This window comes from Limanda limanda, chromosome 19 (assembly GCF_963576545.1).
Source record: "Limanda limanda chromosome 19, fLimLim1.1, whole genome shotgun sequence".
Classification (NCBI taxonomy): domain Eukaryota; kingdom Metazoa; phylum Chordata; class Actinopteri; order Pleuronectiformes; family Pleuronectidae; genus Limanda; species Limanda limanda.
Genome location: NC_083654.1, coordinates 19,928,965 through 19,941,837, shown reverse-complemented (window position 1 = coordinate 19,941,837; position 12,873 = coordinate 19,928,965). Strand labels below are relative to the sequence as shown.

General features: G+C 44.4%; 1 protein-coding gene across 1 annotated transcript; it reads right to left on the bottom strand.

Annotated features, from left to right (window-relative positions):
• Positions 1-152: 152 nt before the first annotated feature.
• On the bottom strand, positions 153-12,758 carry zmym4.1 (zinc finger MYM-type containing 4, tandem duplicate 1). The gene is made up of 27 exons (XM_061092246.1): positions 12,549-12,758; positions 10,030-10,687; positions 9,738-9,878; positions 9,491-9,567; positions 9,237-9,371; positions 8,080-8,318; positions 7,715-7,910; positions 7,399-7,602; positions 7,129-7,279; positions 6,932-7,047; positions 6,653-6,835; positions 6,321-6,471; positions 6,000-6,172; positions 5,753-5,897; positions 5,544-5,651; positions 5,409-5,446; positions 5,127-5,280; positions 4,375-4,487; positions 3,928-4,144; positions 3,587-3,817; positions 3,380-3,477; positions 3,124-3,298; positions 2,785-2,936; positions 2,412-2,526; positions 2,065-2,313; positions 1,625-1,751; positions 153-1,514 (listed from the first exon to the last, which is right to left on the bottom strand). The coding sequence occupies exons 1-27, from the start codon at positions 12,624-12,626 to the stop codon at positions 1,268-1,270; spliced, it is 4,671 nt and encodes a 1,556-aa protein (XP_060948229.1). The 5' UTR covers positions 12,627-12,758; the 3' UTR covers positions 153-1,267.
• Positions 12,759-12,873: the final 115 nt, after the last annotated feature.

The following is a 12,873-nucleotide window of genomic DNA, read 5'->3' as shown; positions in this document are numbered from 1 at the left end:
TATTTATGTTTTTTTGAACCCGTTGTCACGTCTTTAGCCATTCCAATTATGGACGTTTTTTTTTTTTCTGTAATGGAGAACTTTCTTTTATTCAGTAAATACAGAGAAACACACAGAGACATTTCAGCAACTGATGAATCTCACTTTGAAACTTCACTTTGAATTTTTTTATTTAAAAAGAACATAGAACAATAGAAAATACTAAGGAGAACCTTGGTAGTCATACTCTTCAGAGTGGGGGGTTAATATAACCAAGATATACATGACTTTTTACATTTTTCGGGCTGATGGTTATGCAAAGAGTGAATAACTCAAGAGACGACTTTGGATGAAATAACACAACTAACATGAGCTCAAAACAAAGACGATTTTGTGTTTAGTCAATTAATAGGTTAAAATTGTGCATTTTTTCCACATCATACAAGTCTTCAGCCTTTTTACAAGAGGAGTGATACATTGATCTGTTGCGTTTTAATAATGATCGGAATTTTCCATAACTTTGTTCATTTCTACAAATGTGGAAAAGGGAAAACGGTTTGATTCTTCCTGTAAGTTACCATCAGATGAGCAAACCTTTCAAAAAAAAATTACCCGAAGAACACAGATATGGATAAATGGTTATGGGAGGTTTGCCGCGTCATCTTGGAAAATCCAAACCATCAGACGTTACGAAACAAAAAAATACACTCACAATTTTCTGAGTTACCAGCAATAATCCTGGTATAACAGCTATGCACAGAGTAGTGTAATATGGTTTACTAGAAATCAAACTGTCCCGTGGGCTTCCTGCACAAGAGGAACGTTGTTGATCAACATCAGAGGGTTTGACGCCTGGTGCAGATGTTTAATACCAAAAGAAATCTGAATGTTTTTTCACTGCTCTTCCATGGAGACCTCAATCTCTCTCAGAGGAAATAGCTGTTTTACTGAAAAAAACTTCAGTCCGATTTGAAAAGTTATTCAAAGAATTATGATACGTGCTGGAAGGAGAAGACAGTAGCATTGATCATGAGACGCAAAGTTCAGTTGTGTCCTGTTGAATCAGTCTGAGTTCCGTTCAGCTTCCAAGTCCCAGCTACGCAAACACAATGTGTTTGAATATCTTCAAATCCTGTTCATGAAGTATGACTTTCTTAGCTGTTCAGCACTTTGTAGTTGTGTGTATTGTCCATTTATGGTTTATGGGACCGTGTTTAAATGAACATTTCAGTTAAATCTACAACCATTTACACCAACAAAAGGTCACTTCTGTTGTCATCCGACTCCATCACTCTGAATCCCCGTCTTCCTCCTCTTCAGGTATAAACGGTGGATCCTTGGGTGTGCTCTTTCCAGCCTCTCCCTCTTTGCTCTTTTGGAGATGCAGCTCTCGGACGGTGAGGATGCGGGTGAGCATCGCCTCCATGGTGGTGTCGTCCAGAGCGGAGGAGGAGAACCACAGGGGGCTGTTGGGGACGCAGCAGCGCTCCGGAAGAAGGTAGAACAGGTTGGTGCGCTGCTTGACCGACTCCGAGCTAGATGGAGGACAGTTGTCAGTGTCAACAAGGTAAAAGGAGGCGTAATAAAAAGGAACTTGACAGAGGAAGACAGTCAACATATTCAAACACTGAGTGGCACAACTCACCACTTGGAGAGGTAGAACTCGTAGAGTCGAACCGGACAGCGGAGAGGGTTCTCCGTGTTCTCCACCATCTCCAGGATTTCCTCTTTAGCCTCGTCCTCCTTACGCTTCTTAGACGGAACCTCTGCATCTGAGGAGGACGCAGTAACAGAGACGCACATTCATAATCTAATATATATAAATATGAAAGAACATATTAACACAGAAAAATGATAAATAAACAGTGTATGTGGGATTTTCTGTCCTAAACAACATAACAAGCTCATACTTCAGTGACTTCTCTTCCCTGTTTGTTGCATCATTTTGAGTAAAGTAAGTAAGTTTTTACATACATACAATCATGAAGATTATAATTTAAGAAGCGTGTTGTGTTTAAATATGTTAAAATCAATGTTATTATTATAGATATCAGTTTGTAATTTAGACATCAGCCATGTTGGTACCTGGCTCTGCTTCATTTATGGATATGGGCGGGTAGAAGCGCAGGAAAATGGTTTTGGTGTTGTCCAGGTTGGTTTTGGTGCAGCGCATGACGTGGGCGAAGGACAGCTGACGGTGCTGCTCCACCGCCGTGAAGCCAAAGTACTTGCAGCAGAAGAAGAGCAGGGTGTTGAGGAGGACGATGGGGGAGTACGCCCCCAACTGTTTACAGTCCCAAAGATAGTCCTCCTCCACACGGGAATGAATGTAACCTGCAGAACAGAGACAGGATATAAATCTGTTCACGTTTTCAAGAGACAAAGATTTGTCAGAGTAGAAATTCAGAAGCAGGATACATGTGATAACTCACCAGTGGCTGTGACCGGGGGTTTGAAAGCTCTCAGCATGGTCGTGAACTCAGTGGAGAACTTGTTGTAGAAGCGATCCATGAATATATTCTCCACTCGACTGTTGTCAAACAGGTACTGTGGAGAAAAAGGATTAATACTGAGAGGGAGGAGAAGGGCTGTAATGTATTTCACTCTAGTATGTTGTTGTATTTATAAACTCCCTTGTTGATGGTACAGCTCGTTTGTTATTACTAAAATCAATATGAATTTATAAGTTTATCAAACGTAGAGAACTAGGGAGACATTTCAGAGTTACAAGATTTTTTTGTTCATGGTTTTTCTCATACTTGTTTGTGATAAGTGCCTGTGAGAGCAGAGTGGTGCTTCTCTTGCCTGTTGGATGCCGAGGCAGAGGTAGAAGATGCTGTCGGGGGAGTACTGTTCTCCGTTTGGTCGCTTCGCCTCAGTGATGAAGCAGCAGAGTCCGTAGCTCAGCTCGGCCGTGGTGCATCGGAGGAGATCCTCCTTCAGCTCGATGGGACGAGCTGAGACCAGGACGTGAGCAATGTTGAGTAAAGCAGGTAAAAGTGCACTGACTTCACACCAATTGGAATTTAAATTACAGGAAAACAAAGGTCTAGTCATTTTAATAAAGAACTGTTACATATTGTATCTATATCTATTGTTTCCTGTCAGCTTCAGTGGTTGTATTCACGTGACGTTCAGACTTACAGCCGATGCGCGGTCTCTCTACGTTGGGCTGAGTTTGCCTCCACTGGATCCATCGCTTCCAGGCGTCAAGTCCGTACTCACTGTTCAGTTTTGGCAATTCCGAAGGCAGATCCTTGTTGGGGGAGCCTTTCTGATTTGCCGCTGCAGCCGCCTTGGACCGCTGCGCCTTACGACCCTATGAGGGGGAGAGAGAGGGGGTTGCAAAACCAGTATCTCCACCAGAAACTTTAAAGAAAACCAAATTTAGTCAGATTACCCTTTTATCCCGGGCTTTCCTTTGACCTGGTCGTCGTCGTTGTGTGGTCGCGGGGGGAGGGCCCTTCTCTCTGAGCCGGGACATCCTCTCCAGTGTTTCTGTGCAATTTCAACAAATTGCAAATGAGCCTCAGATTCAACTCTTTAGATAAATGTCAAGCTGGGTGGAGCTAAAACTGGGAATTTAGAATATATCTCATCTCCTCACCGACAGTGAAGTCCGCTTCGATGTCCATGGGAGGCGGAGCCGGAGGCGGGGGCTCTGGGTAAGGCTCGCTGGGCCTCCCCCCAGGAACCTTTACGGCCGAGTTGAACTTCTCCTGCGTGTACCCCCGACCCGGCGACCTGAGGCCCGCGTCGGAGGAGGCGTCCTCCCAGTTGTTGAGGAAACTGGTCAATTCTTCTGTATCCAAATCGTCACTGAAGTTACTGGTGTGGTCTGTTAAATACATCGTGTGGGAAAAAAGTCATGGTCCTAACATCCAGTGAAAAGACCTCACATGTTCTGGTTTTGTCGTTGTTTCCCTAAAGAGTTTTAATGTCTCTCACCATCAGGGGCGTCTTGTCTCTCCGTCCTTTTCTCCAGCACTTTCGCCTTCGGTCGCTCAGGTTTGCTGTTCTCATCTTGTTCCGCCACCATCTCAGCCATGAGGATGAGCTCGGCCTCGAAGGGATCCGACGGGATCTTTTCCTTGATCGCCTGGATGGTCTCTATGATGCGTTCTGCGCTGTTCATCGTCACAGGAAGGAACATGGGCACGGGCAGCTGTGGGAGGCAGGTTGGGAAAGTAAGAGTCCGGAGAGCGGAACAACTATTCCAGTACACAGCTCAGGTACAGAAATCTGCGTTGTGATGGGGTCCAGTAGGTACCAGCCATGTGAGATTTTGTTAGCCAACCCTAATACAAATATTCATATTATTAGTTACTATCAGCTTATTATAGAAGTTGGCCTGGACAGTTAACCGGCTCGGGGGAGTTGAGGAGCAGTACGTACCGGTAGTGGCAGGCACATGGGTCTGGGTGTAAACTGGCTGTACATGTTCATGGGTACAGGAACAAACACAGGAACTGGGACAGGCAGGATCAACACTTCTGGGTAAGCAACATCTATAGAGAGGGAAATAAAAATTTTAAAAAAATCCGTCAGTCAATTTTTATCTCCATCTTGTTGTGATGACACTCATCTCAATTTGAAGTTGATCCGATGAAAACCCTGGTACAAGTGTATCAAAGAAAAAATGTGGAATATGGCCAAAATGGCCACTAAATACAAAATAGCAGGCTTCCTGTTTTGTTTTTCCAATTGCACCTGATACTTTTTTGTTTGTCTGGTCATGATACACCTGTGTATTGATTTTTGTGAAGATCGGTCAATGGGAACACCTTCCGGGGGTCTCGGGCTGTCTCGGGGGGCACCGTTGAGCCATTTTGCGACGCCCATTGAAAATTCCTTCAGAATACGTAAATTTTCACCACTTTCTAACTTTCTGCAAATTTTGGTAAGAAGTTGAGCATGTTAAAGCCCTCAAAAAGCCAATTCATTTGCCTGAATAATAATAATAATCATTACAATTTCAATAGGGTCTCACCAGACACCTTTGATGTCAGTGCTCGGGCCCTAAAAATGTCTGAGTGAAGACATAGTTTGATATGAGCATGGGAGGCGTCAGTAAAAGTCTGATTAGTATAACATATTTTAAACACAAAGACCAACATCGTCATCAGGTTTCAGGGTGAAGCTTTTACCTGTTTGTGATTCAACATCAGCCGTCTGCGCTTTGCAGGAAACCCCTTTATTCTCCACCAGGGGACGACAGAGAAGAGCCTTGTTCTTCAGGATTTTCGGGGCAGGAGCAGCAGGAGGAGCAGGAAGTTTCACCGCTTCAGTCTGAACACCAATCTGTACGAGAAGGTGACAAAAAAACAATTCCAGATTTCATAGTTTTCAGGACAATAAATGGAACCAAAGATTATTCTCTGGGTAATTGGTGATTTAAATCAAATTCCACATAATAACAGCCAACTTACATGTCCAGATTTCTTTGATTGAGTCTGTGAGACGGTGCCTGTGAAGACAACGTGAAAATTAACCCTGGCAACTGATTGAAAGTCAAGTGTTAGACATTTAGAACAAAAATACTTGTTTGTGTGTGAGCTTTGTACTTTGCTGAGCTGCAGTTCTGTCCGAATCGTCATGCTTTTCCGTTGGAGGTTCCGCAAGTGAGATGACGTTGGCGATGATGGGTGTGGCCTCACCTGGTCCTGCACATCCTAAAAGAACAAGACACAAAAGGGTCAGCTGAATTCAATTTGACACAGTGGAAACCACAATATAGGAAATTAATGAATGAAAAGGTGACAGTGACACACACCTTTCAACACCTCGACCTGTGTGGCCACCTTGTGACTGCAGAACTTCAGCAGGCAAGTCAGATCACAGAAGTGTTTGACCTCCCCCAGCAGAGGAAGACTCTCCTTCAGTTTCCCTTTGCACCCACAGGTGTCGCACTTCGCCACCTGGCAGAGCAGACAGGTAATGTGAAACCGGGACAAACAAGATCGTCATCCTCACCGTTGGTTCAGTGCAAGTGTGAGTCTAACAACAGAAACCAGGCTTACGTGACAGAAGAGCATGGTGTATTTGAAGCGGCACTCCTCAGAGCAGAAGTCCTCCGTCGAGCCTCCGTACTGAGCCGTCACCAGCTTCTTGGAGACACAGTGGCAGTACACACACGAGTTGCAGTGTTTCCCCCAGTTTTTACTCAGGTCGTGTCTGAAGAGGCGCTTACAACCTGGGTCGAGGGAGAGAGGACGACCAAATAAGACTTTAATCCTTGCAAATATAACTAATAGCAATGAGTAGGTTATAGTGCTGTCCTCTGGGAATCTTCCAATCATGTTTTGTGCTGTGACGAAGCACAGTTCTGTCCGTCTCCTCACCGTCGCTGCAGAAGTAGCAGTCTTTGTTGTCTATTGTTTTGGCGTCACTGGTGATCTTCTCGATTTTACAGTATTCACACAGACTTGTCACGTAGTTGACCCTCTTGAATACCTTAGAACAATCCACGCCGCACAGAAAAAACAGCTTGTCCTGCAAACAGAGTTGAGATCAACGATCAGAGAGGTCAGAGTGTGTCACACGGCTGAAAATGCAATTGTTCAACTGTCTTTCTCCGACTAATTTATATCAATGAGACACTTGTATCAAACATCAGTAAAAACGTATTTCCGGTTCCGAGAAGTAGGTAAAATAGCAGAAACAGATAGAACACCTTGATCTGGATGACTTCGGGTTTGAACATGATGTTGCGGGCGCACTGGGAACAGTCCAGGTTCGGTCGCACGTTGGAGAAGAATTGCTGAGGCTCGGGAGGAGTGACCGGCTGGACTTGCGTGGATTCAATGGGCAACTTGGTGAAAACATTCATACATTTGTCGGTCTTCTTGAAATTCTCCTACAACACAGAGAAACACCAGAGGAGTCATGCGTCGGAAAGACACGTTTCTGGATCTCTTTTCTTTTGCATTTTAAAAACAGTAATCTGAATTACCTGAAAAACCATGACACACTGTAGCCTGCAGAAGTTCCTGATGGACGTATCGGACATGGCGAGGTGGTAGGCCGGTACGGAGTTCTTCCCACAACTATCACATATGAACCGAGCACCTGTGAAAAAAGGAAACAAACTCATCAGCTGGTCTAAAGTGAAGTACTACAAGCTGAAGTACAAAATGACGTGATAAGCACCTGAGCTGCTGACAGTTTTGACCTTGAATGCCATCAAACAGCTGCTGCTACAGAAGAGGCTCACAGAGTCGTCAGTGTTTTTGTTGTCAATCGTCTCTGCCAGCAAGCAGCTTGTTTGACACATCATACAAGGCTGAGTTACCTTGCTTCTCTGTGGAGAAATGAAAGAGAAAGTGAGAATGTCGGGTTCATCGTCACAACAAATCAGTTTCATTTTGTATTTTTATGTTTTAAAACCCTAAACAAATATGTTGTTCGTTTTTCTCATACCTCTTTGTACTTGGCCAGACATTCAGAGTTGCACAGGGTTTTGTTGCCGTCCTCCAACCTCAGCATGAGCGGTTTGCTGTGGCAGAAGGAGCCACAGTGGCCACAGCTGGACATGGACAGGTTGTTCACCGAACGGAATCGGTTAAAGCAGGTGTCGCTGCAGATCTTGTGGACAGAACCGCTCAGGATCACCTCGTGTTTGCTCTGAAAGGCAGATTTAGGAAAATGTATTGACAGAACAACCGATTAATCAGGAAAACAACAGATTAATCTCATCATAATTATCACTATTGCAGCTCTGCTCTGCTCAACCTACAATGCAGTATCTGGTGCACATGCTGCAGATCGACGGTGGTCCGAGGTTCGGTGTTGATTTGGTGAATTCCTGTTTCATGAAGCTGGAGCAGTTTTTCTTGTAGTTAAAGGAGGTCAAACAGTTTTGGCCGCAGAATTCCCTCATGACTCCTTTAGTATCCGGCGCCAGGATGACATCCTGAGGTCGAATTATCACCCTGAGAGAGTGAGAAGAGATCAGTCAGACCTCAAATTCTACAGGTGTGCAGCTAGTTGTTCTCGGCTCATTCTGGGATTGCGGCCAATTCAGAATCTTTAGGACCAGATTGAATGAAATTTAAGACCAAGTCAAGTGCGATACATATGAAGGGAGTGACAGAAGTTTACTTTTGGCAGTTGTAGCAGATCTTAGTGCCTCCCTGGGCGTTTGGGAGGGATGTGGTGAGGCAGTCGGTGGAGCAGAACAGAGACGTGGAGCCCTTCCTCTGGAACGCCGTCTGTCCTTTAATCAGGCTCTTCTTGCACTTGAAACACGACATGAGCGAAGTCGACGGTTGGGCGGTGGGAAGCGTCTGAGTCTCAGCAGCTGGACTCACTGAGAAGACTACACCGATCTTCAAGTCCTCCTGACAACGGGAGACGAGAGAACCATGTCAGTGATTATTCATTTTCAAGTCTGTGCAGAAACAAATGAATGAGGGGACATGTTTTTACCACGTGGCTCAAATCAGTCTGAATTCTAACCCGCCGCCTTCATAACAATTAGGGACGGGAATCGGCAGGGACCTCCCGATACGATACTATCACGATACTTAGGTGGCGATACGATATGTATTGCGATTCTGTGGGTATTGCGATTCTGTGAGTATTGCGATTCGATATTACGATTTCCTGGGATTTCTTTTGGTTATTTTTTTTTTTTTAAATACTGGACCATGGAAAAATGTTGAATCATACCTTCAAATACAACACAGTCAAATCCACTTAGAGCTTTACAAGTTTTATTTCAAATATTAACATTAACTTAATGACTGCCGGGCAGCCAATAGAGAAAATAAATAAAAATGTTCCCTATTATTGTATAGCCCCTGTCAACTGCACACAAACTGACAGATTAAGAAACGTAAGCCACCTAGGCTACTTTTAAACAATAAATAAAAGGTAAATTAAATAAAATGAAATAAACAAAAAAGAAACAAAAAGTAGGCTATTGTTGTTTGCAAGTAGGCGATGCAAAGCTAGAGCTTGGGTATGTTTAGATTCTTGTGCAAAAACAAGAGCTGGTCAACATGCTCTGGGCTGATGTTGCTCCCCCCATATACCCCCCCTCGTATAAACCATTAAATATGTTTTTTAAAAAAAAAATTTAATTTAAAAAAAAATCGATTTGGGAGGCAGCATGGCGATTTAAAATCGTCATTCACAAGAATCGCGATTTGTAACTGAATCGATTTTTTCCCCCATCCCTAATAACAATCCTCGATATAATGTTTGTATAACAGTAAATGTTGGTTTATCCCTGTGATCCGCGGTGCATCGCCCACCTTGACAGTGTCCTGCTCATCCTTCACGCTCGCTGTGAAGGCAGAAGACATCAGAGCCTGGTCGTACTCCTCGTCTTCAGGCTCGTCCTTCACTTTGACCGGAGAGGGAGAGGACGGATCTGCCTGAGATGTCTCCTACAACAAGAGAAGAAGACAAAGCCCTGCTCTTAGATCTGTCTAATAAATGTACAAACTGAAATCAGACATTTGAGAGAAACACAAGTGATGCTCCAGAGTTTCTAACTTATACTTACAGCGTCTATTCTTGGTAGTGATGGGTTAAATACTTTCATCCCATTCATCACAGCCTTTGGCGATGAGCTCTCTCTTCCTATAGGAACATACAAACTGGTTGAGTGCAAAGTATTTACATCCCCAAAAAGTGTTGCTCTACAATTTGTCATGTCAACAAGAACATCTTCCTGAGGAACCTTTCGGACATTGTGCTCAGTGTTTGAACACAATCACAATCTGAAGCCCCTCCCTTCTTTAGTGCTTCACCTGTACTGGTCGTGGTTGTCGACGAGGGAGACGAGCTGGACTGGATCCGATCTAAAGACAGTTTCACGTCCTCCGCTTGGTCGTCGGCTGGAGGAGGCGTCAATATGGTGGGTTTCACATCAGCTTCCTCCTTCATGGCCACTGATGGGAAAGTCAATAACACAATACGGTGACTTTAAGTAACAAGCAACACAAACGTCAGCTGACGGCTTTGAGTCGCATCCTGTTCTGCCCTCTGCTGCTCGAGCACTTCAACTTTTGAGACTTTTTACTGAAACCCTGCTCACTTTACCTTCAGATGAAGTTCCAGGTGCGCCACGGTTTCCCACATCTGCCGGACTATTCTCTTGCTCCTCCTCTTTCATCTGAGCTTCTTGTTCCACCTGATCCACTGTACCAATGTCCATCATCTCGTCGAGGTCATGGGTTGTTGAAGCCATCGGTTTGCAGTCATGCGTCTCATCTTCCTGCTGCGCGTCAATCTCCTGCTTAAAGGCAACACCTGGGTCCTCGTCTCCATCATTTGTTATCTCCTCCTTGAAATCTGAAGCCGTTTCCATATCCGTGTCTTCTTTCACATCTACAGCTTCTTCCTTTAAGCTGTTGTCATTTACAACAACATTTTGTTCATTTGTCTCAAACTCTTCCTCGGTTTTCACCTCGGTTCCTTCCGGTCCAGACTCTGAGGAGCTGCCTGACTCTCCACAACGATCCACAGCTGTTCTGATAGTCTGGTTTGTAGAGAAAGACGACTGTGAAGCAGATGGATTGAGAGACGATACAGATACAGGATAAGGGATCCCAGCTGCCCCACTTTCTTTTTCCCATTCTTTATCAGAAGAGAGAATGTAGTGCACTTCTCCAGGTTCAGAGAGTCTTGGAGAAGATCCATGAACAAGCTCAGGGTCGGGAACCGCCTCCATGGACTCAACATCTGTCTCCTCCTTCACCTGTGGTGGAGAAACAACAAGGAAAATAATAAATGTCAACTTATAGACTTGTGATGTGTATCTTGTACTTCACATTTCTGGTTTGTCAACTACACAAAGCCTGCCACTTATTTACAGGATGGTTGTGATAAGTCCACATATAAATATGAAATGGGAATTTAAATGCTGTGGTTTGACAAACGCAGCAACAAGTTTACCTGTGAACCAGGAACTCAAGCGGATTATTTACTTTACAATAAGATAAAAACCTTTAATATATTTTTACACACAACACTGTGCTTTCATAAGGTTAACCAGAGTTTAAAGTCTCGTGTAACTAACTGCCAACTTTATCCTGTGTCTTAAGCCCCTTTTCCACTGGTCTTAAACCCCACTGACATCTGTCTTTTGTGTGCGATGGGAATGGAGACGATCAACCTTCCCTCTGGGGTCAAGTGACTCTGCAGGAGACACAGGCTTTAATCTGCTCCGGCCCCGATCGGCAGTGATGAAAACCACACACTCAGGTGAATGCACTTAAAGACATTAAGGTTCCAGAGCACAGATTTCAGCGCCTTCAAAAAGTCTATCGCCTGATAGAGCCGCAGGTGACCAACCACAGACTAATCTAAATCCGTTTATAACCTTTGCTCTTTGGAGATATACATTTGTTAAACAGTGATATCATGAGGAGACTTGTTTGAAGGTTTTCTTTAGAGAAACCAGCAAGGTCCATCCATACCAATTCAACCAGAACCTTCCAGTTAACGACATAGATCTTCTTAAAACATTTCGATCAACTTCAAATTGAATGCAGCAGAGAAAAAAGTGAGTGTGTACTTTTGTCAGGAGAGAAGCTCTGAGGCTAAAAATCACTGGGAAGAAAACCACAAATATGACCTATATTACCTGCTATGAAAACTCCTGGGTCAACTGTGAGAGTTTTCTCAGGCATAGATCATCAGCTTTGAAATGCTGGAGAGACCAACGCTGAACCAAACAAGTAAACAGGCTCATTCAATCACTGCCAACATCAATTATTCCAAGTTATTATCTCTTATTTCTCCTAATTCAGAGGATTTAGAAATGTAGACAGAACAATGGACCATAATAACATAATCCAGGTAATATCACCTCATGGATTTGTTATTATTAGTGATGTGAACAGCTGAAAAGTTCTCATAGCAATGTTTCAAAATGTTTACACTCATCTGTGCTGCTTAAACCTTTATCCTGATGATGTTTTCCTACACTTGACATCTGTTGCACTTGTGTCCGTCCTGGGAGAGGGACATGTGTCTCTCTGAGGTTTATACATATGTTCACCCTGTTAAAAAGGTTTTTTTAGTAATTTTTCCTTCCTCTTGCTGAGGGTTAAGGACAGAGGATGTCTCACCATGTTAAAGCCCTATGAGACAAACTTTGATTTGTGAATATGGGCTATACAAATAACAATTGATTGATTGACAGAGAAGCTGTCTTTAAACACCACAGTGGACATGCATGTGTAAGAAATAAGCTGCAACCAAGTGAATAAGACATTAACATGAGCCAACAACATGGAGCTAGCTTGTTGCTGCTATGCTGGCTAACAACACACCGGCCTGACAGCCAACAGCCCGGGTTGGGTGAGACAGAAACCGGGATTTCAGTGTCTCGTTGTTGTCCTCCATGTCCATCTTGTGTCTGCAGGTTGGACAGGAAGACAGCTAGCTCTCGGCTCGCTAGGCTAATGCTAGCTGCTCGTTAGCCCGCTAGCTAGCGAGCCCTCACCGGGTTGAACCCGCCCGAGCAGCGGGACCCAGCGGGATTCGATCCCAGCACCGGAGACTTTATTCTCATCAAACCGTTATAATGGAGACAACAACGTGGAGGGACTTACCGCGGAGGACACCTGGACCGAGGGGACTGGATCGGTGGCCAGACGCTGGTGTCCCTCGCCGCTTCCCGTAGCCGCCATGTTGTCTCCGGAGTCCTGACCGGCGGCTTCCTGGAGAAGAGCAGATCCCGCTCAGCTCGTTTAAAGACAAAGTCCACAACTAGGAGCTCTGGTTGTTATTGTTTGTGCTCATCGTCCACCAGCGGCCATTGCTCCTGTTGCAGAGCGTGTGAGCGGCTTCTTCTCCTCCTTACTAGTCTGGCAGAAAGCAAACTTCGACCGCTCTCTAGCGCCCCCTCTGGTGGGGAATGAGAACTGGCCAGAAGTG